This window comes from Globicephala melas, chromosome 11, assembly GCF_963455315.2.
Source record: "Globicephala melas chromosome 11, mGloMel1.2, whole genome shotgun sequence".
Taxonomy (NCBI): domain Eukaryota; kingdom Metazoa; phylum Chordata; class Mammalia; order Artiodactyla; family Delphinidae; genus Globicephala; species Globicephala melas.
In genome coordinates this window covers 79,523,687-79,551,110 of record NC_083324.2, presented here as the reverse complement: position 1 = coordinate 79,551,110, position 27,424 = coordinate 79,523,687, and the positions used below count along the sequence as shown (strand labels likewise).

The 27,424-nt window shown below is 46.7% G+C and overlaps 3 protein-coding genes and 2 non-coding genes across 7 annotated transcripts; 1 reads left to right on the top strand and 4 right to left on the bottom strand.

Moving 5' to 3' along the window:
* Positions 1-11,550: 11,550 nt before the first annotated feature.
* MCCD1 (mitochondrial coiled-coil domain 1) lies at positions 11,551-12,608 on the top strand. The gene is given in 3 exon segments (XM_030850642.2): positions 11,551-11,685; positions 11,687-11,875; positions 12,420-12,608. Coding segments are annotated over 3 exon segments (513 nt in total).
* A 334-nt stretch (positions 12,609-12,942) lies between these two features.
* Positions 12,943-23,679, bottom strand: DDX39B (DExD-box helicase 39B). Of its 2 annotated transcripts, none has more exons than XM_030850630.3 (11): positions 23,524-23,679; positions 21,937-22,279; positions 21,064-21,191; positions 20,692-20,784; positions 18,340-18,523; positions 17,128-17,246; positions 14,926-15,057; positions 14,039-14,148; positions 13,796-13,940; positions 13,504-13,651; positions 12,943-13,164 (listed from the first exon to the last, which is right to left on the bottom strand). In XM_030850630.3, the coding sequence occupies exons 2-11, from the start codon at positions 22,145-22,147 to the stop codon at positions 13,148-13,150; spliced, it is 1,287 nt and encodes a 428-aa protein (XP_030706490.1). In that variant the 5' UTR covers positions 22,148-22,279; positions 23,524-23,679; the 3' UTR covers positions 12,943-13,147. The 2 variants fall into 2 exon arrangements, with proteins under 2 accessions (XP_030706490.1, XP_030706488.1); XM_030850628.3 differs by lacking the exon at positions 23,524-23,679 and adding an exon at positions 23,354-23,508.
* LOC115849456 (small nucleolar RNA SNORD83) lies at positions 18,212-18,288 on the bottom strand. The gene has a single exon (XR_004038011.1). It is a non-coding gene; the product is annotated as a small nucleolar RNA SNORD83 (small nucleolar RNA).
* On the bottom strand, positions 22,709-22,786 carry LOC115849455 (small nucleolar RNA SNORD83). Its single transcript, XR_004038010.1, has one exon. It is a non-coding gene; the product is annotated as a small nucleolar RNA SNORD83 (small nucleolar RNA).
* A 1,451-nt stretch (positions 23,680-25,130) lies between the features above and the next one.
* On the bottom strand, positions 25,131-27,324 carry ATP6V1G2 (ATPase H+ transporting V1 subunit G2). Of its 2 annotated transcripts, none has more exons than XM_030850640.2 (3): positions 27,165-27,324; positions 26,790-26,909; positions 25,131-26,276 (listed from the first exon to the last, which is right to left on the bottom strand). In XM_030850640.2, exons 1-3 carry the CDS (start codon positions 27,174-27,176, stop codon positions 26,103-26,105), a joined length of 306 nt encoding a protein of 101 aa, XP_030706500.1. In that variant the 5' UTR covers positions 27,177-27,324; the 3' UTR covers positions 25,131-26,102. The 2 variants fall into 2 exon arrangements, with proteins under 2 accessions (XP_030706500.1, XP_030706499.1); XM_030850639.2 differs by having other exon boundaries at positions 26,790-26,890.
* Between the last annotated feature and the right edge of the window lie 100 nt (positions 27,325-27,424).

The window sequence follows — 27,424 nt, the reverse complement described above, 5'->3', positions numbered from 1 at the left end:
GGAATCTAATCTGTAAAACTGATTTTGGCCCTTACCAATACAGAAATGTGCCTAAATAGCACTGCCAATCATACTCACAAAGCTCCTAAATTTTACTTTCCCAAACCATGTGTCAGTGTCTCCTGTGTTGCTGTGTTTTAAAATTGTCTTCATTCCATATCCCTGAGTTTGTGTGAGTTGAAGAGGAGCAGAAAAATACCACCCCAAAATATACCATTCTGGCATACTGATTATTTTGAACTGAAGTTATGATGAAATAAAATTTATATTTTGGGGGCTTCCCTGGTGGCACAGTGGTTGAGAGTCCTCCTGCTGATGCCGGGGACATGGGTTCGTGCCCCGGTCCGGGAAGATCTCACATGCTGCGGAGCGGCTGTGCCCGTGAGCCATGGCCGCTGAGCCTGCGCGTCCGGAGCCTGTGCTCCGCGATGGGAGGGGCCACAGCAGTGAGAGGCCCGTGTACTGCAAAAAAAAAAAAAATTAAATATTCTTTCAGGATTTTAAAAATCAAATACTGGAGTATGGTATATACACTTTAACCATACTAGATAATGCTATTTTGAGTTCCAAAGTGCTAGTACCCAACAAAACATTGTAAATCAACTATACTTCAGTAAAAACATAAATTTTTTAAAAAGTGCTAGTACCAACTTAAGCTTTTACCAGAAATGTGTAAGAGTTCATGGAGCTGATCTGTTTACTCTGAAAATGAAACTCAGCTTGGGACTTCCCTGGTGGTCCAGTGGTTAAGCATCCACCTTCCAATGCAGGGGACGCCCGTTCAATCCCTGGCTGAGAACTAGGATCCCACGTGCCACAGGGCAACTGAGCGTGCTACAACTACTGAGCCTGCGCCACAACTAGAGAGCCCACACACTGCAACTACTGAGCCCTCACGCTCTGGAGCCCACGTGCCACAACTAGTGAGAAGGTTGCGTGCCACAACAAAGAGCCCGCATGCCACAACTAAGACACGACGCAGCCAGATAAATAAATAAATATTTTTTTAAAAGAAACAAACAAACTCAGCTTAAGGAAAGGAAATAGCAGTTGAAAGTCACTTACTTGTTTGCAGAATCACCCAGGCATTTTCTTTTCTTCCTTTATTTTACTTTTATTCCATATACCTTGGCATTATAATTTTAGCATATACAGATAATGCTTCCTTTCAGTTTTCAGTATAACCACATAGTATTATTTTATATGTTTGAAACATTCGATAATAAGAATAAAGGAAGGAGAGGAGAGAAGGAAGAAAGCAAGGGGGAAGGAGAAAAGACAAAAGAAAACAAAAGTAAAGGAATGAAGAGGGGAAAAAAAAGAGGAAGAGAGGAATTGGAAGTGAGGATAAATAACATTTTCAAGGTGAAAGGAGATAAAACAGATTTAGGCAATAACTATAGAGTAATAGAGACTTAAGAGAGCTTTGTTAGTTATCTACTGTTGTGTATCAAACTACTTCTAAACCTTAGCAGCTTAAAACAACAAACATCTATAGTTAGTCAGACAGAGAAAGACAAATATCATATGATATCACTTATATGTGGAACCTTAAGAAAATGATACAAATGAGCTTATTTACAAAACAGAAATAGACTCATGACATAGAAAACAAACTTCCGGTTATCAAAGGCAAAAGTGGGTGGGGGGAGATATAAATTAGGAGTTTGGGATTAACATATACACACTACTATATATAAAATAGGTAAACAATGATCTAATAGCACAAGGAATTATATTCAATATCTTGTAATAACCTGTAATAGAAAAGAATCTGAAAATATATATCAATATATATGTATTTACTGAATCACTTTGCTGTACACTTGAAACTAACACAGCATTATAACTTAACTACACTTCAATTTTTAGAAAACCAAACATCTATCACCTCAAAGAGATAATACGAAACAAGCGAAATGGAACAGATGCTGGTAGAAGTTGGATAAAGAGAAGGATTTTACAAGATGGAATAAGTAAATAGGTTGTTGGTATACAGATGGAAATTATTTTGTTAGTCCCAGTCCTCCAAGAAACAAATGCCAAAATAGGATTAAACTCAGCAGAATTTTATTAAACATCTGTCAGAGAATATGGAGAGGGAACCAGAAAAGATGAGAGAGCCAGCAGACCGAGATGCAACTCTGATCGCAAGTGATGAACAGAAGGAGAGCTTTCCTGGACTCTCCAAGACCATCAAAAACAATCTAAGCGAAGTTAAGCAAGGCCAGAGGGAGTCCTCAAGTCACAGTTGGTCATCAGAGGGGTCCCACGTCTCCCAGGAATGAGCCTCCCATAGTGTCCCTGCTGTGACCAGTTACTGTCTGGGAACAGCCCACAGGAAGCAGGGCCTCTGCACAAACGCTGTCATAGATTTCAGAGCACAGGAGCGTGGGTCCTGTGCCTTACCTGGGAGTGTGACCCAAACCTTCACACCTGATGGGTCTGGGCCTCTGGAAATCAAACACTTCTGTTATTGGACTTAATTACATCCCTCCCAACCAAATTCTTATGTTGAAGACCTAAAGACCAATGAGACTCTATTTGAAGATAGAGCCTTTAAGGAGGTAATTAAGACTAAACAAGATCATAAGGATGGAGCCCTAATATGATAGAACTGGTGTCTTTATAAGAAGAGCAAGAGGGCTTCCCTGGTGGCGCGATGGTTGAGAATCCGCCTGCCAGTGCAGGGCACATGGGTTCGAGCCCTGGTCCGGGAGGATCCCACGTGCCGCGGAGCAGCTGGGCCCATGAGCCACAACTGCTGAGCCTGCGCTCTGGAGCCCATGAGCCACAACTACCGAGCCCACACGCTACAATTACTGAGGCCCACTTGCCTAGAGCCCGTGCTCTGCAGCAAGAGAGGCCACTGCGATGAGAAGCCCGCACACTGCAATGAGGAGTAGCCCCCGCATGCTGCAACTAGAGAAAGCCCACGTGCAGCAACAAAGACCCAACGCAGCCAAAAATAAATAAATTAATTTAAAGAAAAAAAAGAAGAGCAAGAGACACCAGAGATAGCCTTTTTGTTTTTTCTTTTCTTCTTTTTTTTTTTTGGTGGGGGTGGTGGTTTGGCCATGCCGAGTGGCTTGTGGGATCTTAGTTCCCCGACCAGGGATCAAACCCGGGCCCTCGGCAGTGAAAGTATGGAGTCCTAATCACTGGACCACCAGGGAATTCCGTCTCTCCCTTTTTCAATTCCCCTGTGCTCACAGAGGAAAGGCTGTGAGGTCACTGTCTGCAAGCCAGGAAGAAAGGCCCCACCAGACACTAACCCTGCTGGCATCTTGATCTTGGACTTCCAGCCTCCAGAACTGTGAGCAAATTAATTTCTGTTTTTAAGTATCCCAGCCGATGGTATTCTGTCATGGCAGCTTGAGCAGCCTTTCTCAGGCTGGGTTGCTGCATTTGTCTGTTCAAATTACAGGGAACGTGAGAGAACCAGGAAGCGCCCAGTCTACCACCACTTCTGAATGGATTCCTCCTGCCCTCATTGTGTGGTAGTAGCTCCACCCCTTTCTGCAGATTAGGGTAAATTACTCCTTCCTCGAGAAGAGGGAACTCCGCTTCTTACCTGTTGGTCTCTGGGCACACGGAGTCCAAACTTCTCTGGAGGCAACAGTAATGTGTAGAGGTATAGTTCCATGGTATCCTTGTGGTACACCTTATAAAAGTGCCCCTTTTGAGAACCAGGACCCCCAACCCTGTGGAGATGTGAAGGCAGGAAGTGTAAAATCCCCCCCGTGGGTGATTGAAAGTAATGGTAAATGGGGTGACACCTGTTTCCAAACCTTGGTCCTGGACCCACCTTATTTTCCTATTGAGAACATGGCACTATATAAAAGTCTCTGATTTAATAATACACTGCATCCAGAAAGATGTATCCCCATCCCTTCAAGATGTTTCCTCAAAGATGGAGCTTTAGTTGCATCTTCAGAAGGCCTGTCCAGCATTCTGTGTGGCTGGCAGCCCCTGGGTGGTGCAAACTGTGATATGACCAGTGGATCTCATGGTCATGGCCCAGCCTGCACCTCCTTCACTGTGAAGTTGGCCCCTGGTCAGATACTCTGCTAAGAGCAATTCCAAGTCTGTGCATCAGGAATTTCAATGGCCACCACGTAGCGGTGCTGGCTAAAGTTCTGAGGACCGGAAAAGAAGATCCGTACACGGAATAGGTGTCTGTCCCAGTGAAGATGAACCTCTGGCCCTCCAAGGATGGAGGGGACAGAAAGCAAGTCAATTTGTCAATTAGCAGCTAGTTGGTCACTCAAGAGACAGTGCTATATCAGGGCCCGGTATTGGTCTCTAATGCTGACAAGTTGAACATTCAGGGGCAGGTGTCTGAATTCTAAAGTCAATGTTCACCCGCTCGATGTCCATGCCTCGGCCACAAGAATTCACTGTTGAAAATCTTTAAACTGTTGATACTAAGAAAGCCTTTGTGAGAAAGGAAAGCAGAAAAATGTTGAAAGTCCCTTCTTTTAATGGCCTCTTTTCCTCGCAAGGACACAAAACATCTTCCTCATCTCTGACTCACCTCTCCTCCTGGGGCATCCCACAGAGGACGGCAATGGCTGGGAAGTTTTGCTCCACTAGGAGGCGGGCCAGGGCAATGCAACGCTGCACAGACCTCAAAAGGATCATTACGTGTTGGGGGAGGGGTGTGGCGGTGAGAATGAGGGGATGTGGGCTCCCAGGCAGGCTGCCTTAAACTCCTTGAGCTCAAAGCCACCCTCAGACATGGCCCTGTCCACCAAAAGGCCCAGGAGCCAGCCCCACACACAAGTGCACAGGCACTAGACTTAAGATTCCCAGGGCCCTGGACCCAGCTTCCCGAAACCCCTGGACCCAGCTCCACCCATCACTGGGCAGGCATCAGCCCCAGGACACTCTGGGCCCCAGCACTATCCACCAGCAAGTCGATACCAGCCTCAGAACCAGCCTCACATACCAATCAGCAGGCTCCAACACCAGAACCCACTAAACCTCAACTCCCCCCACCAGTGAACGGATACCACCCCCAGGACCACCACAGCCCCGAGGCTGACAGGGCAGGACCCAGCCCACCTACCAGCAGGGCGATGCCAGCCCCAGGTCCTGCTGGGCCTCAGTGTCATCCACCAGCAATACAACACCAGTTCTGGGATACCTGGGCCCAGCAGCCAGAGAACCCAGGTCCTGGCTCTGCCTGCCAGTGGGCCAGCACTAGCCCCAGGGCCCAGTTTCACCCACTGGTGAGTGGGCACCAGCCTGGGATCATCTGGACCCCAACCCCACCCACCAACAGGTGGACACTGGCCCAGGGACCAACATAGCCCCGCAGCCTGCATTGTCAGGACCCAACCAACACACCAGCAGGCTGGCACCAGTCCCGGGACTTCCTAAGCCCCAGCACTGCCCACCAGCAGGTCAACTCCTGCTCTGGGACATCTTGGGCCCATCAGCCTGCTGCCCTGAGATCCAGCCTCATCCACCAGCAAGCTGACACCAGATTTGGGACCCCCAGGGTCCCACAATCAGAGACCCCAGGACCCAGCTCCACCTCCAGTGAGTGGGCACAAGTCCTGGGATCCCCCATGCCCCAGCCCCACCCACCAGCAGGCCAACACCAGCTTTGGGATACCTTAGACTCCTCAGCCAGCCACCCCAAGATTCAGCCCCACTCACCAGCAGACCAACACTAGATCCGGGAACCCGAACCCACAACCATACCCCCCCGAACCTGGATCTGCCCACCAGTGAGCCAGCTTTAGCCCCAGGACCCCCTGGGATCCCACACAAGCTACCTCATGACCCAGCCCTGCCAAACAGCAGCCATCAGCTTCTGCACAAGGCAAGGCCTGGCAATCAACCAGACCAGGGGCCAGCCATGCCTACTAGATGGTCCACAGTAGTAAGCCCACCACAACAGAAGGACTCACACAGCCCACATAGGGGGCACCCCTAGAGCATATAGCTCTGGTGACCAGAGAGGAATGTACAGCTGGGATGCATAATGTCTCCTACAAAAGGCCACTTATCCAAGATCAGGAAATGTAACCAATCTATCAGATACATAGAAACAAAAACAGCAAGTTAGCCAAAATGAGGCAACAAAGGAGACTAGAAATCAACTACAAGAAAAAATCTACAAGAAACACAAACACATGGAAGCTAAACAACATGCTAATGGATCACTGAAGAAATCAAAGGAGAAATTTAAAAATACCTAGAAACTACTGAAACAAAAACACAATGATCCAAAATCTATGGGACACACAGAACTGGAACAAATAATCCTAAAATTTATATGGACCACAAAAGACCCGAAACTGCCAAAGCAATCTTGAGAAAAAAGATTAAAGCTGGAAGTATCATGCTCCCTCATTTCAGATTATTCTGCAAAGCTACAGTAATCAAAACAGCATAGTACTGGCACAAAAACAGACACATAATAAACTCACACATCTAGTCAGTTAATCTACAACTAAGGAGGCAAGAATATACAATGGAAAAAAGACAGTCTCTTCAACAAGTGGTGATGGGAAAACTGACAGCTACATGTAAAAGAATGAGATTAGAAAATTTCCTCATACCATATATAAAAATAAACTCAAAATGGATTTAAGACCTAAATGTAAGACCTGAAACTATAAAAATCCTAGAAGAGAAGACAGGCAGAACACCCTCCGACATAAATAGCAGCAATATTTTTTCAGATCTGTCTCCTAAGGCAAAGGAAACAAAACAAAAGCAAAAGTAACCATGTGGGACCTAACTAAACTCTCATAAGCTCTTTTTTTTTTTTTCGTCATGCCGAGTGGTGACAGTGAAAGCAACGAGTCCTAACCACTGGACTGCCAGGGAATTCCCAAAACTCATAAGCTTTTTTTTTTTTTAAATATTTATTTATCTATTTAGCTGCGCCATGTCTTAGTTGCGGCACGCCAGATCTTCAGTCTTCATTGTGGCATGCGGGATCTTTAGTTGAAGCATGCGGGATCTTTAGCTGCAGCATGCGAACACTTAGTTGCAGCATGTGGGATCTAGTTCCCCGACCAGGGATCGAACTCAGGCCCCCTGCATTGGGAACACAGAGTCTTAGCCACTGGACCACCAGGGAAGTCCCAAAACTCATAAGCTTTTATTAAAAATATTTATTTATTTATTTTTGGCTGCATTGGGTCTTCATTGCTATGTGAGGGCATTCTCTAGTTGTGGCGAGTGGGGGCTACTCTTTGTTGTGGTGCACGGGCTTCTCTTTGAGGTGGCTTCTCTTGTTGTGGAGCACGGACTCTAGGTGTGTGGGCTTCAGTAGTTGTGGCACATAGGCTCAGTAGTTGTAGTTCACGGGCTCTAGAGCCCAGGCTCAGTAGTAGTAGCACACGGGCTTAGTTCCTCTGCAGCATGTGGGATCTTCCCAGACCAGGGCTCGAACCCATGTCCCCTGCATTGGCAGGCAGATTCTTAACCACTGCGCCACCAGGGAAGTCCAAAATTCATAAGCTTTTGCAGAGGAAATGAAACCATCAACAAAATAAAAAGACAAACTAACGAATGGGAGAAAATATTGATATGACCGATAAGGGGTTAATATATAAAACATAAACAGCTCATACAACTCAACATCAAAAAAACAAACAACCCAATTAAAAAATGGTCAGAAGACCTGAATAGACATTTTTCTAAAGAAGACATACAGATGGCCAACAGGCACATGAAAAGATGTTCAACACTGCTAATCATAAGAGAAATGCAAATCAAAACCACCATGAGCTATCACCTCATACCTGTCAAAATAACTATTATCAAAAAGTCAAGGGGGGGCCTTCCCTGGTGGCGCAGCGGTTGAGAGTCCGCCTGCCGATGCAGGGGACACGGGTTCGTGCCCCGGTCCGGGAAGATCCCACATGCCGCAGAGCGGCTGTGCCTGTGAGCCATGGCCGCTGAGCCTCCGCGTCCGGAGCCTGTGCTCCGCAACGGGAGAGGCCACAACGGTGAGAGGCCCGCGTACCGCAAAAAAAAAAAAAAAAGAAAAAGTCAAGGTCTTCCCTGGTGGCGCAGTGGTTGAGAATCTGCCTGCCAATGTAGGGGAACAACTAGGCCCGCGGAGCAACTAGGCCCGTGAGCCACAACTACTGAGCCTGCGCGTTTGGAGCCTGTGCTCCGCAACAAGAGAGGCCACGATAATGAGAGGCCCGCGCACCACGATGAAGAGTGACCCCGCTTGCCGCAACTGGAGAACGCCCTTGCACAGAAACGAAGACCCAACACAGCCAAAAATAATTAATTAATTAATTAAATAATTAAAAAAAAAAAAGTCAACAGGGCTTCCCTGGTGGCGCAGGGGCTAAGAATCCGCCTGCCAATGCAGGAGACACAGGTTCGTGCCCTGGTCAGGGAAGATTCCACATGCCGTGGAGCAACAAAGCCCATGCGCCACAACTACTGAGCCTGTGCTCTATAGCCCGTGCTCCGCAACAAGAGAAACCACCGCAATGAGAAGCCCGCGCACTGCAATGAAGAGTAGCCCCCCGCTCGCCACAACCAGAGAAAGCCCGCACGCAGCAACAAAGACCCAACGCAACCAAAAGTAAATAAACAAATAAATAAATGTTTTTAAAAAAGTCAATAGCTAATGTTAGTGAGGATGTGGAGAGAAGGGAACACTTGTATGCTATTGATGGGAATGTAAGTTGGTACAGCCACTGTGGAAAAGAGTATGGAGTTTCCTCAAAAAGCTAAAAATAGAACTACCATATGGGGACTTCCCTGGTGGCACAGTGGCTAAGACTCCGAGCTCCCAATGCAGGGGGTCCGGGTTTGATCCCTGGTCAGGGAACTAGATCCCACATGCATGCCACAACTAAGAGTTTGCATGCCACAACTGGGGAGCCCGTGTGCCACAACTAAGGAGCCCGTGAGCCCAAACTAAGGAGCCTGCCTGCCGCAACTAAGACCCAGCGCAAACAAATTAATTATGTTTTTTAAAAAAGAAGATGAAAACACTCAATGCTCTGTGGTGACCTAAATGGGAAGGAAATCCAAGGAATAGGGGATATATATATATACATGTGGCTGATTCGCTTTGCTGTACAGCAGAAACTAACACAACATTGTAAAGCAACTATACTCCAATTTAAAAAAAAAAGAAAATGAAAACACTAATTCAAAAGGATACATGCACCCCAATGTTCATAGCATCACTATTTACAATTGCCAAGATATGGAAGCAAGCTAAGTGTTCATCAACAGATGAATGGAATACTATTCAGCCATTAAAAAGAATGAAAATTTGCCATTTACAACAACATGGATGACCCTGGAGGGTATTATGTTTAGTGAAATAAGTCAGAGAAAGACAAATACTGTATGTTATCACTTATATGTAGAATTTAAAAAATAAAACGAATGAATATAGCAAAACAGAAACAGCAGGTATAGAAACAAACTAGTGGCTACCAATGCAGAGAGGGAAACGGGGAGGGGCAAGATAGGGGTAAGGGAATAAGAGGTACAAACTACTATATATAAAATAAATAAGCTACGAGGATGTATTATACAGCAAAGGAAAATTAGCCGTTACTTTGTAACAACTTTAAATTGAGTATAATCTATAAAAATTATGGATCACTATGTTGTACACCTGAAACTAACATAATATTGTAAATCAACTATACCTCAATAAAATTTTTTTCATTTAAAATAAATGCAGGGCTTCCCTGGTGGTGCAGTGGTTAAGAATCCTCCTGCCAATGCAGGCAACACAGTTTCAAGCCCTGGTCCGGGAAGATCCCATATGCCACAGAGCAACTAAGCCCATGCACTGCAACTACTGAGCCTGCGCTCTAGAGCCCAAGAGCCACAACTACTGAACCCACGTGCCACAACTACTGAAGCCCACGCGCCTAGAGCCCATGCTCCGCAAAAGAGAAGCCACTGCAATGAGAAGCCCACACACAGCAACAAAGAGTAGCCCCTGCTCGCTGCAACTAGAAAAAAGCCCACGCACAGCAACGAAGACTCAATGCAGCCAAAAATAAATAAATAAAAATAATTTTAAAAGTACTACTAGACATAAATCTTATTATATAAAGAAAGACTATTAGATACAGGAATAACAAAAATAAATACACACAGTAACAATCCAGGTTTACATTTATCTATCTTCATCCCTTCATTTCCATGACTATGAGATCCACAGCTCATCCGATAGATTTGAACTGATCCAAATACCAGCTTTTTCTTTAGTTCTCACAGACGAACAAAGCCAAATCCACAGACTCTATTATAATTCACGACTTAGGACTGCACACTGCAAGTTATTGGATGTTAGTCCATTTTGGAGTTCATAACCTGAAATAGAAACTCAGATGGTTGGGACCTCCCTGGTGGTCCAGTGGTTAAGACTCCATGCTCCCAATGCAAGGGGCCCAGGTTCAATCCCTGGTTGGGGAACTAGATCCTGCATGCCGCAACTAAGATCCCACATGCCTCAAGTAAGACCCAGCACAGCCAAATGAATAAATAAAAATAAAAAATTAAAAAAAAACCTCAGATGGTTGAAATGTCTAATTTTCAGGAAGGATACTTCATTATTTTTGCATCATTTAGATTGTCTTACACAAGTTTTCTTAACAGCTGCTAATCTTGCTTTTAATTTATAAATGTGGTTAGTTTCACTTCAATGTTGAATGTTGTGGGCTGTTTAATCGTATACTAGTTTCCCTTAACTGTAGCAACAGTAGTTTGGGCCTCTTATGTCTCAATAAATAGGACTTTAGCCTGTGCATACACTGCAGTTCAAAAATGAACCATGTATAATTCTATCACCGAGAGACAAGGAAAGCTTCTCTCCTCCAAAATTTTAGAGGGATTCTCTTTTTCTACTGAAAAATGGGAACCTGCCAGTTAATGGGGAACGTGAGGTCTCTGACCTCATCTAAAGGTGCTTCAGCCCTTCAAGTTCAAAAACGATTGACCTGCAGGAAGGTCTTCCTCTCTGGTTCCTGGACCCCCACACCATGGAAGAGGCCATCTTCCCTCCGAATTCAGTGTGATGTCCTCCATGGTTTGATGGGAGGGCTCACCAGTTCAACAAAGCTTGAAACCGGTACCAGTGTATAGCGCCCAGACTTACCAGAGAAGGCAAACACTGAAGATGTGCAATGTACAGCAGGGACAAGGAAAAAGGTCCCTCTGGGCCAGCAAGAAGAGGAAAGGGAAACAGAGGGAGAAGCAATACTTGAGGTCAATGGGTATGAGCTTTCAAGTCAGGTAGACCAGGGGGTGAATCTTCCTGGCTTTTCCACCAACCAGCTGTGGAGCCTTGAGCACATCCGGCCCAGAGCAGGCCCCAGCCCATACTTACTGAATTGAGTGCTGAACGAAATTCTCTGACCATTTCCTCATCTGCCAACCAGTAATGCAATTCCTACCTTGCAGATTTGAGAGGAGTGAGAAAACACACAGTGCTAAGAAAAACAGACACAAGACATGCAGTAGGCTGGGGACCAGGGTTCTAAAGCAAGTTCTGCCTAACTTGGCAGGAGCATTCTCACACCAGGCAACATGAGTTCCTGGACTCTGTCTGGGGCCAGGTTAGGAGGCGGGCAGGTGCAGCAGAGCAGGGCAGGGGCAGGGCCAGGCACTGAAGCGAGGCCACAGCGCGGAGGGAGCCAGTTCCTGGTGGCTGTTGGGTGGCTCAAGACAGCTCCTTGCCTCCCCAGCCATGGTTCTCCCTTTGCCCTGGCTCTCCCGAAGTTGCTGCCGTCGCCTCCTCCTGCCACCCTGGCCCCCAGCACTCCAGGGCTCCTGGAGGTGCTGCTCCCAGGGTCCCAAGGCAAGCACAGAAAAGACTAGCTCCACAGGCGCTGGGCAGATGTCACCTTCCAGGGTAAGTGGCACCAAGAGTGAGGGTGGAGGGCAAATGTGTACTGGGGGCAGGGAATCCCCTCCCATCTCACCCTGTACCACAGGCCAGCTGAGTGCAGACACTACCCCCACCCCTAGAGCATGCTGCCTAGTTCCTCAATTCCCCAGCACCCTCCCTGCCCCCACCCCACTCCAGACCTCAAGGCACCCTCTACCTACACCCCTCCCTCCCTGCACAGTCCACGAAGTCCTTGAACAGGAATTTCCCCTCATCCAACAGTTAATTATTTCTCAGGGCGGGTTGGGACAGCCAGTTCTCCCCTTCCCATACGTCACACAGAAGTCCAGTTATAGCCCCTGGGCTGTGATCTCTAACTTTCCCCCTCCCCCCAGGCCTATGCCTAAGACAGGAAGCAATACAGATGTACTGCTGTTAAGATCATGTGTACTGCAGACATCGCAATACACATGACCTTAAACTAGTGGTGCTGAAAAACAGGAAGGAGGCAGTGAACCTCAGCCCCCTGCCCTGGCTGATGCTCTTTCCTAACACCCCCCTCTCCCAGGACCCCGGGCCCCGCCCCACAGCTGAGCTGGCCCAAGCTGAGGAGCTGCTGGAGCAGCAGTTGGAGCTGTACCAGGCCCTGCTCGAAGGGCAAGAGGGGGCCTGGGAAGCCCAGGCCCTGGTGCTCAAGATCCAGAAGCTGAAGGAACAGATGAGGAGACACAGAGAGAGCCTGGGAGAAGACACCTAAGCTTTCCACCAGTTGCCACTTCACCCTCCTACACTGGAAATACTGCACACTACCCTCCCTCCCCAGCCCTTTGATCAGAAACATCCCAGCCTCTCCCAGGCCACTAAGGAAACGGAAGAAACCACCACAAAGGGCCAGAAATTGCAAAGTAGTGAGAAGCCACGGCCTCTGCAGTCTTTTCAGTAACATCCCCCAGTCTGACACCTCCTACTGACCTCCGCCCCACAGCAGTGTACACAGTCCCCACGGGAATTTACTCCGGATTATGCCCTAAAATAGCCTCACCCCAAAACCAATAAAGGGACGGAGCGCTTACAGACACCACAGACTCATGTGTTTTTTAGTTTTGTTAAAAAAAAATTCTGACAAATCAGGGAAATGGGGGTTTAGGAGTGGTGGCGATGCAAAAGAAGGAAGCCATGGGGTGGGGGACGGGGTCGTCAAGGGTAGGCGGCAGCAGTGTCTCCTTCACCCCCACGCCTGGCATCATCTCCTGAAGAGGAGCAGACTGTCACACTCCAGAATGGGTGGGGAGTTCTCTACCGCGTCTGTTCAACTGAAGAAAAACATGGCAGTTAGAATAAGGTATGGAAAAGAAAAAGCTAGGTTGGTAGAAAAGGCCCCCCACCCCCGAAACACATGCAGATGTTTGTGCAGTGTGTAGGTCAGAGGACACATTTGGGGGTAAAGAAAGAAATACTTCGATGAGAAGAGACCCCATAAAGAGGTCAACTAAACATCCCAACAGGGCATCAAGACGGGGGTGCAGGGGAAAAAACAGATGACAAATTTGTCAAGAGCCCACTATGCACCAGGGGCTTTAAGAAAAAACCCTCTAAGGAACAAGGAGAACCTAAAGGACTGGGGAAGCCAGTTTCATGAGATCATTACTCACTGTAGGAGGAGATGTCTATCTCATCAGGCAGCTCACTAATGTTGACTTCAAAGCGATCCTGCACATCATTGAGAATCTTGGCATCATTCTCATCTGACACAAACGTGATGGCTAAGCCCTTGGTGCCAAACCGGCCTGCTCTGGCCACCTGGAAGGAGACAGATGATAGAATTGGTAGACCCCAAAGAAGGAAGACACCCAAGAGGAGGGGTGAAGATGTATGGTATGAAAAGATAAAGAAACTAAGGGGGTGGGAGAGGACACTAGGATACCTTCCGGGTGTGGGGCTTACCCGATGCAGGTATGTGTCAGAATCCTCAGGCATGTCGTAGTTAAAGGCGATGTTCACCCGCTCGATGTCCATGCCTCGGCCAAACAGGTTGGTAGCCACAAGAATTCGTCGTTGAAAATCTTTAAACTGCTGATACCGAGAAAGCCTTTGTGAGAAAGGAAAGCAGAAAAATGTTGAGATTCCTTGCTCTCAAGGGTCTCTTCCTCGCAAGGACACAAAGCACCTTCCCCATCTCTGACTCACCTCTCCTCCTGAGGCATCCCACGGTGGATGGCAATAGCTGGGAAGTTCTGCTCCACCAGGAGCTGGGCCAGGGCAATGCAACGCTGCACAGACTTCACAAATATCACCACCTGTGTGTGTGTGTGTGTACATATAAGATTGGAGGGGATGTGCGTCCATGTGGGTGTGTGTGTGAGAGATTACGTGCAAGAGTTTTCAGTAATTACACTCTTCTAAAAGAACTCCTCTTAGTCCCCATCACGTATTTCCTCTTCTGCTCTAAATATTACTTAGCCTTTCCCTCTTGGCTCTGATTTTTCCTGAGCAGACAGACATGCTGCAGAGAAGGTATGGAAAACAGTAACTAAAATTACCAGACATATTAGGAGACAAGGATGAAGCCACCTCACGAGTGGTAAAAATTTGAACTAAAGTCTGGAAAGACCACGACCGATATCCCGACTCACCAAAACGTCAAATATAAGAACTTACCCTAATTCTAGAAAGTAGTTTTTAGTGCAAGCAAATCACACCACAGGTAAAGTGATGGAACACTTCTCCCTCAGTTAAGTAGTACAAGAAACAAAACTTAAGAATCGAACAGGCTTAATGTATTTCTGGACTTCCACCACCTTATTAAAACTCTTCAAGGATTTTATAATTTGAGCTTTATTTTGTTGAATATCTATGCCAGCCATGGAACAGAAAAGCAGTTCCCACCTTGCTCACGCTCAGTGCCACCAAAAGACATTTTTCTCTCATTTAATAGAATTTTCATTTAAGAGAATTTCTCCACCATTCTCTTTCACATGACACACATGGTTTCCTCAATAAAAGGATATATTATAGAGGTTCCTGCAACAGTTGGAGACGTGCTCATTCTCCCTACTGGACCTTGAACAACTGACCTGGTTGAATTCAAGGACATCCAGAAGGTCAAAGAGCTTCCGGTTCTTCTCGTTGTCCTTCAGTTTCACGTAGTACTGCTGCAACCCATGCAGCGTCAGCTTCGTCTCATCATCCACGAAGATCTCCATTGGCTGGGGGGGAGGGGGGAGGGAAGGGGTGGGGAACGGGAGGAGGGCAGAGTGGGGGGGTTAAACCTGGGGGGGTGGAGGAAGTTGATCTCCAATACACCCCATGGCGGGATGGGGAGAAGAGAGGAGATTGGAAACCCAACCCCACCCCCAAAAATACCCACATATTAATGTGGTCTTTTCCACAGTTGATCTAATGTCCTTCCTATCAGCTGAGTTTTAAGATTTTCCAACTGAAAATTTTCACGGGAAAGAAACTTTGCAGGGAGGAAAAGACACAGTACAACCACCCAATGGCAAGATGCCATTACCTCAAATGGAGGTGGTGGAGGAAAGAAAACAATGGGAGGTGATTCTCCAAGAGAGAACATGATCCAAACACCTGGGAAATGATGGGAAACAGTGACTCGAGGTCAGAATAACTCCATCAGAGCTGGTTTAATATCGGGGAGAGGAGAAGGACTACTCCATTTTATGCTCTCAACTACGAGAATCATATCCCCATTACGAAGGTGGATGTCTTCCATATCCCCATTAGGACGATGGAAGATCAGAATGCTTCAGTGGACGTAAGTCAAAATGCCATGAAAAGAGAAGCAAAAATTACTCAAAATGAGCAACAACTTGCCCTCGGACCACAAGGAAACAGTTTTAAATAAGACTGGTCTCAACTAAAAATCAAACCACCTAAACTGTTACGTGGAAGGTATCAATAAGTAGTGCTAAAAAGCAGATTCAGAGCAACAGTTATTCACTCATCTTTAAAAACAAAACAAATCATATACACACACAACCCTTGAAGGGAAGGAAGGCAGCATTAAAAAAAAAAAAGGCGGAAATTGACACAAGACTCAACTCCAAAGCCCAACTTTCCTAACACTCTTCACTAACTTGAAGACATAGTTAACATAAAACCCCAGGGTCCAAGATTTCGGGAAAGGATGTGTGTGTCATGGGAGAAAACCAGAAGCCCAATCTCAGAAGTCAGACTAGCAAAGGTAGGCTTTCCAAAGAGAAGTTCCATGGCTTCTTTCAGATCTAATCTGAGCCCCAAGTACAGCTGAAGAGTTTTGGTCCCATGGGAAGCAGAGCAGGGAGGGAAAGAACACACTCCACTGCTTATACAATAGCCCCGCCTAGCCCCAGACCCTAGCACCCACCTGGTTACATCCAAGTGGAGCTCCTCACTTTACCTTTCCCATATCCCTCTAAGTATTAAAAAAAAAAAAGTGTTTAAAAAATGAAAAAAAATCTACCACCCCATTCAGAACACCCCTCCCCACCAACACAAATGGAGGGAAACAGGGAACACGGCACGCCTTGGGTTCAGGAAAAAAACCGGGAACGGAAAAAGAGGCTGGTTTGGTCCTCGGCTTCCTGGTCAGGTTCCCCGCGGCCTCCGCTGCCGCCATCCACCGCCGGGTGCCGTCCACATTCCCCCGCCGCGCCACGGTGCTTCTCTGCTGCCGGCTCACATCAACCGAGGTTCCGGATGGGTGCGAGGAGGTACGGGTGGGAAGGAGTATGGACTCGGGGACTGAGGTGCCAAAGGCCCCCACCCCTGGAGGTGGGGAGGAAGCGGATTCATCTGTGCTGTTTGCTCTTCTTTTGGACATGCCCTGCCATCTGTCTGTCCCTCTCTTGCTCTCCTGCCACCGGGACATTATGAGTTTGGGGAGCAGAAGGCTCCGGTTGTATGCTCGATGCCACCTTGAGGGTGCGTGGCTGTAGGGAGTATGTAGGAGACGATGGGTGGGTGGTAGGGCAGAAAATCCTGCCCTCCCCCAAAAGGGAGAAGAGGTTCAAAAATGCTGTGATTAAAAAAAAAAAGTCGAACACTTCCCGCTCTCACGTTAACCCGACCAAGTCTTCCGGAGTTTCCCTGGCGCCCGCGCAGACCCTAACACTAACTGTCTCTGCCTCTGTGTGTCTCTTCAAGGAGTCATCACTCCCAAATGGGCATGTGCCCCCTTCTTGGCGCTTGAAGGACAAGGGAGTCTGGAGGAAGAGGGCGCGGAGGGGGAGGAGGCAGCGGGCGGGGAGTGGAGGGAGAGAAGGTAGAAGGGTATTTACGTCTTGCATGAACTTGCGGCAGACTGGGCGAATCTCTTTGCTCAAGGTAGCACTGAACATCATGACCTGCTTCTCATGGGGGGTCATGCGAAAAATTTCCTGGACATCCCGACGCATGTCTACAAGAAAAAGGAACTATAGTAGAAGAGAAGCATATATCGTAAACAAAGGCCAGAAACAGGCGTACCAATGAGGTAAAGACTGTTGGTAAGCGAGAGTCTCGGTTCAGGGGAAGATTTGCCTCAGGCCTCTCTCTACTCTATTTTCTCCAACCACCATATAATCATATCCATAGTAATAACACAGTGGAAAGAACAATGGATTTGGGACCAGGTTCCAGCTGTGTATTTTAACCACACAAGAAATTAGATGAAACCCCAAAGCCCACAACTAAAACATGGGGATAAAGCCCACTGCAGAGGCTCACAAAGATTAAGTCCTCTGAAAAATGCTTTACAAGGAAGGCCCTTCTCCCTAATCCTCTCTCCCCAAGCTCCAACTGTCTACAAATATCGCGCACCTATTACATTCCAGCTGTCAGAGTCCATTCCATGCTTCCTCTGGATCACACTGTCCTATCCAGTCAGGCAAATATGACATCTCTACTTGGAGCCCACCTTATAGCTCGCCATCTAGAATAGCCAAAGATCATTTGGAATGACTTATCCCTGGGGCTATGTCGATCCCTACTCTCTCATTCACCAAATTTGAGTTCTTACAAAACATTTTCCTTACTTAACCCCACTTAGCACACCAGAATACCACACCACACAAACTCCCACAAACACCCTCCACATTAATTCCAGAACTTAAGTCTAGAGATCTATTCAGCTATAAATTCTGACAATATATGCTGAGCTGAGGATGCCAAAAGAGTAGACTGTCTCCTTGTCCAGCTCAAGTTTCTCCCCTATGACACCCACTATAGGGTTTTACAAAGAAGAATGGTGGTGTGACTAATATCGAACATCAGCAAAGTCCCTTCTCTCAAAGTAAACATCACCAAAAGAAAGAACGTAACACCCTCCTCCTTGATCACTAAGGATGCTTAAAAAGCCTAACAAAGACTGACCAGGGAAGCCAGAGCCATCAGTCATGGGTGATAGATTAAGAGTCGTCCTGGCACTAAAGTGCTCCAGTGTCAAATAAACATCATTTGGCTCCAAAAGGCAACTCCCAGATCACCAGCCCAGTCCCAGCACTGCTACTCACCGAGCTGTTCAAGCATCTTATCGCATTCATCCAAGATAAAGTGTTTAATGTGTTTGAGATTGAGGCTCTTATTTCGAGCCAGGGCTAGGATGCGGCCAGGGGTCCCCACGACGATATGCGGGCAGTTCTTCTTCAGCACCTCTTCATCTTTCTTGATAGACAGACCACCAAAAAACACTGCGACCTGCCAATCCAGGAGAAAAGAGTATCTCACGAGGAAGGAAAGAATTCAACCTCCCCAAGGTTCCCATCCTTTCAGTTTACTCTAAACCAAGTCTTAGAACACTTCAGAGCTAAAAGGAACATAGGAGATCACCTAATCTAAAATTATTATATACCCCAAACATTAAAGCTAAGAAACAAAAGTGACCTGCCCTAAATTGCATGGCTGATCGAGGCACTGAGGACCAGCATTTAGTTCTTCTGACTTAATCTAACAATCTTCCTTCCCCAAGGCCAGGCTTCACTGTAAAAATGAGGACGGCAAGAAATCACCAGTGTCAAGTACCAAAAAAAGCTCATGGACATCAAGTTTTCCTAAATGACCCCAGATTTTTAAACTCCTTTGCATAAACCCTATGAAATTACTGACTCAGGCTAAATATACTACTCCATGTTAAAACCATTAGGGGAATGGTTGTTGAGGATCTGGGCCTTAATACCCTCTCAAATAGCACCAAAACTGCTTTTTAGTTTCAAGGGGGAAAGATCAGACTGACAGGACCCTAATTCTAGGGTAAATCTAAAACCATTAACTGTGGGACAGGCAGGTTTGCAACAAAACAGGAGATACATAGCATCATCTATGAAGAATTCTTGCCAAAAATGTTCAACTTGAACCAGTTAAGCTTTCAAATATAAATTTCAGTTTAGGGACTTCCCTGGCAGTCCAGTGGTCAAGAAGCCACGCTTCCTATGCAGGGGGCGCAGGTTCGATCCCTATCAGGGAACTCAGCTCCCCGAGTGGCACGGCAAAGGGAGGAAGGAAGGGAGAGAGGGAGAGAGAGAGAAAGAGAGAAAGCAAGCAAGAAAGCGCAGTTTATAGGAAACACTGGGAGGGAAAAACAAGTTAAAACAACACAAGGGAGTAACCAGACAAACTCAGAGGTAAGACATTCTGTAGAACTAGCCCAACGTCTTAAATCACTGAAGCATAATTTTGAGCAAAAGAAAGAAAAGTAAGACTATATCAGGACAATTTATATTTGATCTTGACACCAAGACCATCCTCTTTTGAGTCCACAAGGTGATGAGTCAGACCTATAGAGGAAGAAGTGCAATCCTAGCTCTCTACTGAGCTCAATGACAAATGTTTCTACAGTCATTAACAATGGAAACGGTTTCCTGGTTTTCAACTTATAGAATCAACCTACCAACAAGCTAAAAGGACAGCAAGTACACCTCAATGAAACCGACAATATAAGAATACAAACATACATAACACACACACCAGCTTTCAGACTATGTTTAGATAATTTAAATTAATACAGTTTTCAAATTCTAGGAGAAAAAGTGTAAACAAGCTAAATAATCTTTCACGAAAAAGTCAAAAAGGCCTTTAAGTTGACAAACTGAGAAAATAGCACCGAATACTTGGTTTCACAGAACATCAGAACTTAAAAAAAAAGTTAACTAGTGGTATTCTGTGAAGTACGATTAGACGCGAGAACAGAAATCTTTTCGTTATAAGGCCCTCTGGATTACCTATGCACTTTTACCAGGCACAGATACTACTTTTACTACTTTGGTTTTAAACAAATTACTTTTAGTCTAGGGCTACTACTCACACATTCCTAGTTCTACATATAAATTAAAAATCAATTATGAGGAAAATTACAACAATCTGAACAAAAATACTGTTTTTCTTTCACCCAAGGAGGGTACAAAGTTATATACATCAAGCATATGTTTATGCTTCTCAAACTCCAATTACCCGAGGATCTTGTCAGAACACATATTCATACTCGGTACGACTGGAGTGGAACTCATGCAATCTACATTTCCAACAGGCTCCCAAATGACACTGAAACCACAGGTCTGGGAACCACACCCTGAATATCAATGCACAAGCATATTTATAAAACGTGTTAAAAACCAAGGCAAACTATAAAGCTTCTCCAAAATCAAAATACAGCAGACATCTCTGAAAGTATAATGCATACCCAAATGAGCCCTAGAACATAAACCTCTTATACACCTAAGTTGCAGAAATTTACTACGTACTACATGCAACTGAGATTTGTGTATAGATATTTAACACCTGTGGGATGTGAAGACTGCTGATCTAACAAGTCTCCAATGCCTCCAACTCCCCACACCCTCACTCCCCCAGGTCTCCTTACCCTAGCTTACCTTGACGTTGGGCATGTATTTAGAGAAGCGTTCATATTCCTTGCTGATCTGAAAAGCCAACTCCCGAGTGTGACACATCACCAGTACAGACACCTGGGGGGGAAGTAGACGGAGACACACATACAGTATATCCCTTCACCAGGCATGTCACAAAAGCACACCCAGCAGATCACAGGTGACTACAATTCTGGATCTAAATCATTAACCCCGTGATTACTACAGAATATTCTCATGCCTATCTGTCAAGGATGATAAAGGTCATCTTAACAACAAGCACTCCTGGCTCTGAATGCATCATGTAGCAGAGACGAAAATACCCTTCCTGAACATTACTAGCCAAAATGCCTTCCCCAGCACTCTCCCCAAGTGTACCTGCCCAGTAACTGGCTCCAGCTGTTGCAGTGTAGCCAGTACAAACACCGCCGTCTTTCCCATGCCTGACTTGGCCTGGCATAGGACATCCATTCCCAGGATGGCCTGAGGGATGCATTCATGCTGGACTAGAAGTAGGGAAAAAAAAAGATAAATTAGTTTCCAGAGAACTCCACCACCTTTTTCACCAGGCCAAACCCATTTCTCACCACTCAATTCTTAAGTTGTTCTTGTCAATTTCCAGACCCTTTCTACCTCTCTGCCCCCTCAATCAAAGTGATTCCCAAATCAGACCTTCCCAGTTCCTTCTAACATAGCCTTCCAGCTATGGGCCCAAAGTCCTGCTAACAACCCTCTTGCATCTACCAGTTGGACGACTTAGGTGCTTCTGATTCTGTCTGAATGTTCCTTCATCTGTAGCAATCCATGAATTTTGAGTGCCTGCCACAAGCCATTTCTCATACTTAGATTATCATGCTTTGGGGCACATAACCGTGCAACAACCTTGAACAAAATGAAGAATTTGGTACATGACCCAAAAGCCAGCCAGGTTTCCAGAGACCAGAGTTGGCCTGGCCCAAGGGTCCAACCAGCTCCTCTCTGGAAATTTTAAACTAAAAGTCAGAAAGACAAAATTTAAAACGGGCAAGGAAAAAAGCCCCTCTAAGTTGCTTTTAGATCACTAGCACTTACATGCTATCATGAATGAAAGACCAACTTATATAAACCTCTTCTATTGCTAAAATAGTTTTTAGTACTTATTTCCTGGTCTATCCTGAATATAAATCTGTATCACCTGAGGGACCACGACCATACTGTTTCCTGTATCCTTAAAGAGCCTAATGAATACTCCATGCCCAACAGAAAATTTACCTTCTGATGGATGCTCAAAGCCACAGTCAACAATGGCCCGGAGCAACTCTGGCTTGAGCAGGAAGTCACGAAAGCCAGAGCTGTGAATGGAGACGTAGGAGCCCTTGACATCCTTCTTGGCAGGGGCCTCAGCCCCATCTCCCCCAGCTGCTGTCTCCACCTCATCATCTTCATAGTCCAAGAGCTCATTGTCCACATCGTTCTCTGCCATAACTGGGCCGGCAGGGGGAGAAGGGGAGGGGTCTCTGGATGAGTTCACGCAGAATAAGGGAAGACAGAGGAGGAAAGTGGGGGCTTGAGGAACAGTAGAGGAAAGGAAACACAATAGTTTCTGACAGAAGAGCTGGGGAAAAAAAAAGAGAAAACTCATCAGTCATGAGCAGAGCCTTCACCATCTTTTCCATCCCCACACTCTTTCCACTTTCCCTAAGCTAGGAAACATTTACCTGGAAAAAAAATAATAATAAAGAAGCACAAGACATAAAAGCGAAAAGCAAACATAATACTGGGAATGGGAAAAGTGGGCCCAGGGCAAGTGGTTAGGATGTAAGTCCCCAAAAAGATAGGATCGGAGGAGAAACCGGAAAGTTGGAAGGGCAAAACCGACTTATAAACTCCTGGTCTGCGACAGTAACAAGGAAAAAAAAATACACGCCTGAAAAACAGAATACTACTAATGACTTAAAATGGAGAATGAATATGAAAGTGACAAAACGAAAAGTCCTCAACGGAAGACCTTGTGCTTTCCCTATAATCTCAAGGTGTCGACAGCAGCCATCAGTCAAGGGTGATAGATTACGGTCGTCATTACGCAAAGCGCTCACTTTTCAAAATGAAAACATCATGTGGCTGCCAACCACCTCTCGCAGCATTCCAGCCTCCCACTCCTCAATAACCTTCTGGACCTTAAGAAATCCTTGTGTAATTAATGACGGAGAAAGAGGCCTAGAGAAATGGCTCGGCCGGGAAAAAACCCACTTCTCCATCATACGATGAATAAAATAGAACACAATAATTAAGAAAGATGTATCCTCGTTCCGGCTAACAGAAGCTTTACCAAGTGACCTTCCATCACCATTATGTTTCTCCTAGGTGTAGCTCATTTCCGAAAACACACGACACCACTGGTAAACATTTGGAAAACACTCCAGATAACAGTGGGCAGTCCGTGGTGAGAAAAATCCAACTAGGCCCACAAGTCGGGACTCCTTCCATTCCCACCACGGACCGAGATAAGCGGGAAAGTGAGAAGAGCCCCGCCCTCTGCAAATGCCCAGGACCAGAAGACGCCTAGCGCCGCCTCTCACTGTCGCTGGGTTCTGAGGTAACTGAGGGTCCCAACGAAAGAGCGAGGAGCAAAGGAAGCACAATGGCGCCGGGGCCACCATCTTGGATTGGGCCCCTCTGGCTTCCCTACCTTCCCCCGAAGTTTCTTGATCTCGAGGGATGCAAGTGATGGAAGTAACAACCCAATCAGACGCCAGCGACCAGACCATAGCCTGCACAAGGGTTATCAGGAGGCTGTGCGACACGATGGCCACAGAGAAACGCAGATGGAGGCGGATGGTGCCGAAGGCCAAAGCTTACCTGAGCAAGGCGAAGGCGTATGGCGGCGGTAACAGCGACGAAAGAAGGAATCTGCCTTCACTTCCGGTTCCCGGCTTCCCTCTACCCCGGCCTCCCGCCTTACGACCGCGCAGACGTAAAGAACCGGAAGAAGGACCTTCCACGGTTCTATAGTTCCGCGCGCTCCAGGGTTGCCTTTAGAAAATGCCTGTGTGGAAAACAAAAATTTTTTTAAGCCACTTCTAACTCCTCCGCTAGTACCAGTAACAAAAGGCATAAAGGAAACTAGCATCCTCCCCATTGTTATCTTTTTTCTCTTGCCCTGCTCTTTTCCACGCCTCTCTCTTCATTTACGTTCTTGCCGCACAGGCCTTCTCTCTGGGCACCCCTCCGTGGGTGCAGGAGGACCCAAGGTGGCGGGATTTCGAGTTCCCACGGGGTCCTTGGTCCGGTAGTCAAGGTGACCTGGGGACGTTGGCGCTGGAGCTAGGGAACGACCGGCCCCAGGTGTGGGAAGTGAGTCGTGCTCATGAGTCCTAGCCCTACCCTTTCACCAGCCCTGGAGCCGGTGGACGGCATTTGCCTAATGTTGGCCGAGGTAGCTGATGCCTTAAGAGTCCTAAGGTTCGTGGGCGTGGGCTGGAATCAGGAGGGGGTTCTGAATCCACTGAGTGGGGTACAGGGTCTAGATTCTGCCCCAAATGTTAACGATAAACGCTAGGGCTTGAGAGTTAAATAACTTTTTATAAGTGTTGTTAATTCTACCGGAATGTGCTTAGCCCTGCCCCCAACAGACCCTTGGTTCAGCCTGGATTTTTTTTCCTGAATGAAAGATTTGATATATCTCGCCCCGCTTTTGTATGCTACAGAAGTCAGATGTGACTTAACAAAACTGACAACAGACGTTTGGCCCTTTACCTGTTATCACAACCATTTAACACCCAGGTGTACCATTATTCCCATGCTATATCAAGCAAACAGATTCAGAGAAATAAAGCAACATGTCCAAAGTAATACAGCTAGTAAGGTGACAGAGCCAGGATGTAAACACCTCTCTATTCTCTAGTGTATCCTGACTCCCTGCTTAAAGAGTCTGGTTAATAAATACACACTACAGATTACCTCACTGGTTCAAGTGCTTGGTGAAGTAGGCTCGTTTTCTGTGGCCAAAAGAAATAACAGTGATCCAAGGATGATGTTACAGAAGCGCAGTTTTTCAAACCCACAATATCAATCTTTTTCAACAGTATTTATCAACTGCCTGTCCTGTGCCAAATGCTATCCTGAGATCTGGGGACACAGCAGTGAACAGCCCTGTCCTCACAGAGTTCACATAATAGGGGAGACAACACATAAACATGTCAAGTATCGATAGGTGCTATGAAGGAAAATAAAGCAAGGTAAGGGGCAGAGTGCTTGTTCCTACACCCCAGCTGTTCTCTACAGTTACCATCTATAGTCCTCAGGTTCACAAAGGAGGAGCCACGTGTTTCTCACTTTAGAGAAAAAATAATGTACCATTTGCTTTTGTTTCTCAAAGCTCCAACACCTTTTGGGTGTTTGGGGAATACATAAACAAGGAACAAGAGTGACTGAAAATGAGAAATGATGAAGCAAAAGGAGGCTGATTCCACCCAGCAATTGATTTGCCCATAATTATTTTATTGACACTTTTATTGTTACAAAGGGAAAGTAAGGTGTTGAGGATGTAGAAAGGAAGGCCATGCACATGAGGGGACACAGCATCACTTTAGATCTCAGGAAGCAGTAATAAGCATCTGATGGGTCTTTGGGGAAACAGGAAAAGGGGGAAATCCAATAAAGAGAAAGACCAACTTAAGAGAGACAAAAAGAGAGGCTAAGAAATGCAAACATCTTCCTGGAACCACAGAAGAGAGGCTAAATGAGGCCATCATTTAATCTATCTTTTCAGGGATAATAAGGTCTCTGGGGAAAGAGAGGTGGGAAGAACCAATTTTTTAGAGAATTTCTAGGGTCACAGAATGAATGAGTAGAATTACAAAGCCACAGACAGGAGTGAGAAAACAGCTATGTTTAAGTTTTGGTAGGTGGGCAGAGAGTAGTAATAATATCACAGGTTTGCCATTTATTGAATCACAGCTACTACATGCTGGAAACCATGCTAAACTCTTTATAGAATGATTCCTAACCAATGCAACACCCCTGCAAGGTAGGCATTATTATTATTATTCCAACCTTGCAAAGGACACTGGGGTTACAGTTTAAGTAGCTTGTTCTTGTTGCCCAGCCAGCAAGGGGCAGGGTCAGAAGAGGGACCCGAGCCTGCCAGGCTCTGAAGTCAGAGTGTTTTCACATCCCTACTTCTCCATGCTACAAATTTCACAGAGGGGCTGGGTGAGGGTGACTTGGCAAATTCCAAGCTCCCAGTGAAAGAACAATAAGGAGATTCAGGTCTGAGCAGGATATTTATAAATTTCACAGGAGAATTATTGGATCCTGCTTTCTAGAATTTCTAGGGAATGCAAGGGAGAGAAAGGATTATGGTGGGAGTTGATTTTGACTTGGGGATTTCTTTGTAGGAGGGAACTGGCAGGAGGAGTCAGGCCCTAGGGTGGGTCCTAGGCAGCAGTCCGGTAGTTGGGGTGGACCTGGGGCCTGACGTCACAGACCATGCCAAGAAGCTGGGCCAGGACACGTTCGCGGCTTCTCTGCTGGGAGCTCTGCATGCCCTGCACCTGGCGCCTTGTAGCCTGCTCCACCTCAGCTGACAGATTCCCTTGGGAGCCCATGGCCTGGGGGGTGGGAGAAAGGGTGGAAAAGAGAAACGAGAAAGCAGAAACAGAGAAAGAAGCATCCACGCATGTGGAGGGAAGGGTCCTGGAGCAAGACCAGAAAGAAAGGCCCTCTCCAAAACCACTCCCATCCGTGGAAATATCTAGACACTGAAAAGACCAACATAATGCCCTCTCCCCTAAGACCTGACATGCAGCATCACCCTACAACAGACCGTACCATCCCCACCACCTCACCACCCATGCCCATAAAACTCGGCCCTCCACCCCAAATATCATCATACTCTACAGAGACTGTGGCAATCCCCCCCACTTCCACAAGCCGTACAAGTCCTTCAAAACTCCTAGACGCTCTTACATATCACAAAGCTTGACCAATATCATGGTCTTCATCAGGTCCCCTTCAGCCCTTTACTACCTTATTTTCTTGTGGAATCACCCTGTACACACCTCACCAGATATACCGACCAACTTGCACCCTGGGGTCCCATCCCAGCCTCCCCCACGACTCACTGCCTGCTGCTTGCTCTGGAATTCCTGCTCTCTCTCTCTGCGGTATTGCTCCACTTCCATCTGTGCCTCCTCCTTTGCCTGCTTCAGACGCCGGGCCTTCCCTGGAGGCAGGAGAAAGGACTGAAAGTGGGGGTAGACCCCACACACACAAAACGTGAGAGCAGGGGTCAGTCCCTCCCAAAAAGTTAGTGCCTTCTCTCAGCCAGCCAAGAACTAGATTCTGACACCCACCCATTTCTTCCCTCCTAATAAGCGTCCCCAGCCTCCCTCCCCCCGCCCCACCAGCCTTGGGTTATCCTAAGGACTCAAATGTTTGCTGTCCTTCCACCCCCAATTTTCTCTCCAGATTCCTAAGGGAGAAATGAGGAGACTCACTCTTTCTGGCATCTGCCACCTTCTCAGCCGCCCGCTTCTCGGCTTGCAGGAGCTGCTGGATACCCTGGGACTGACTGGCCATTTCTGTCGTTAAGACCGATGCCGTTTCGGAAGCTACCAAGGTACCAGATGGCTCCCCCTTTCCCCCTCCCCCCACACCGCCTCCTCCTCCTCCAGCTGTTTGCTGCAGCCTTCCACTACCCCTGGGTCTTAGTGCTCCCCTTTTCGCTCAGCCTCCTGCACCGGGTGTCTCCCCCAAA

Excerpts from the sequence above, each read along its gene's own strand:
- DDX39B (XM_030850630.3), bottom strand. The coding sequence starts at position 22,147 with ATGGCAGAGAACGATGTGGACAATGAGCTCTTGGACTATGAAGATGAT. Across the intron at positions 21,192-21,936 it reads CTTTGAGCATCCATCAGAAG|TCCAGCATGAATGCATCCCT; the intron begins GTAAATTTTCTG and ends CCCTACTTCTAG. Across the intron at positions 18,524-20,691 it reads AATACATGCCCAACGTCAAG|GTCGCAGTGTTTTTTGGTGG; the intron begins GTAAGCTAGGGT and ends CTGGATTGGCAG.
- ATP6V1G2 (XM_030850639.2), bottom strand. The coding sequence starts at position 27,246 with ATGGCCAGTCAGTCCCAGGGTATCCAGCAGCTCCTGCAAGCCGAGAAG. Across the intron at positions 26,891-27,164 it reads GGTGGCAGATGCCAGAAAGA|GGAAGGCCCGGCGTCTGAAG; the intron begins GTGAGTCTCCTC and ends TCCTGCCTCCAG. Across the intron at positions 26,277-26,789 it reads TCCAGAGCAAGCAGCAGGCA|GCCATGGGCTCCCAAGGGAA; the intron begins GTGAGTCGTGGG and ends CCCACCCCCCAG.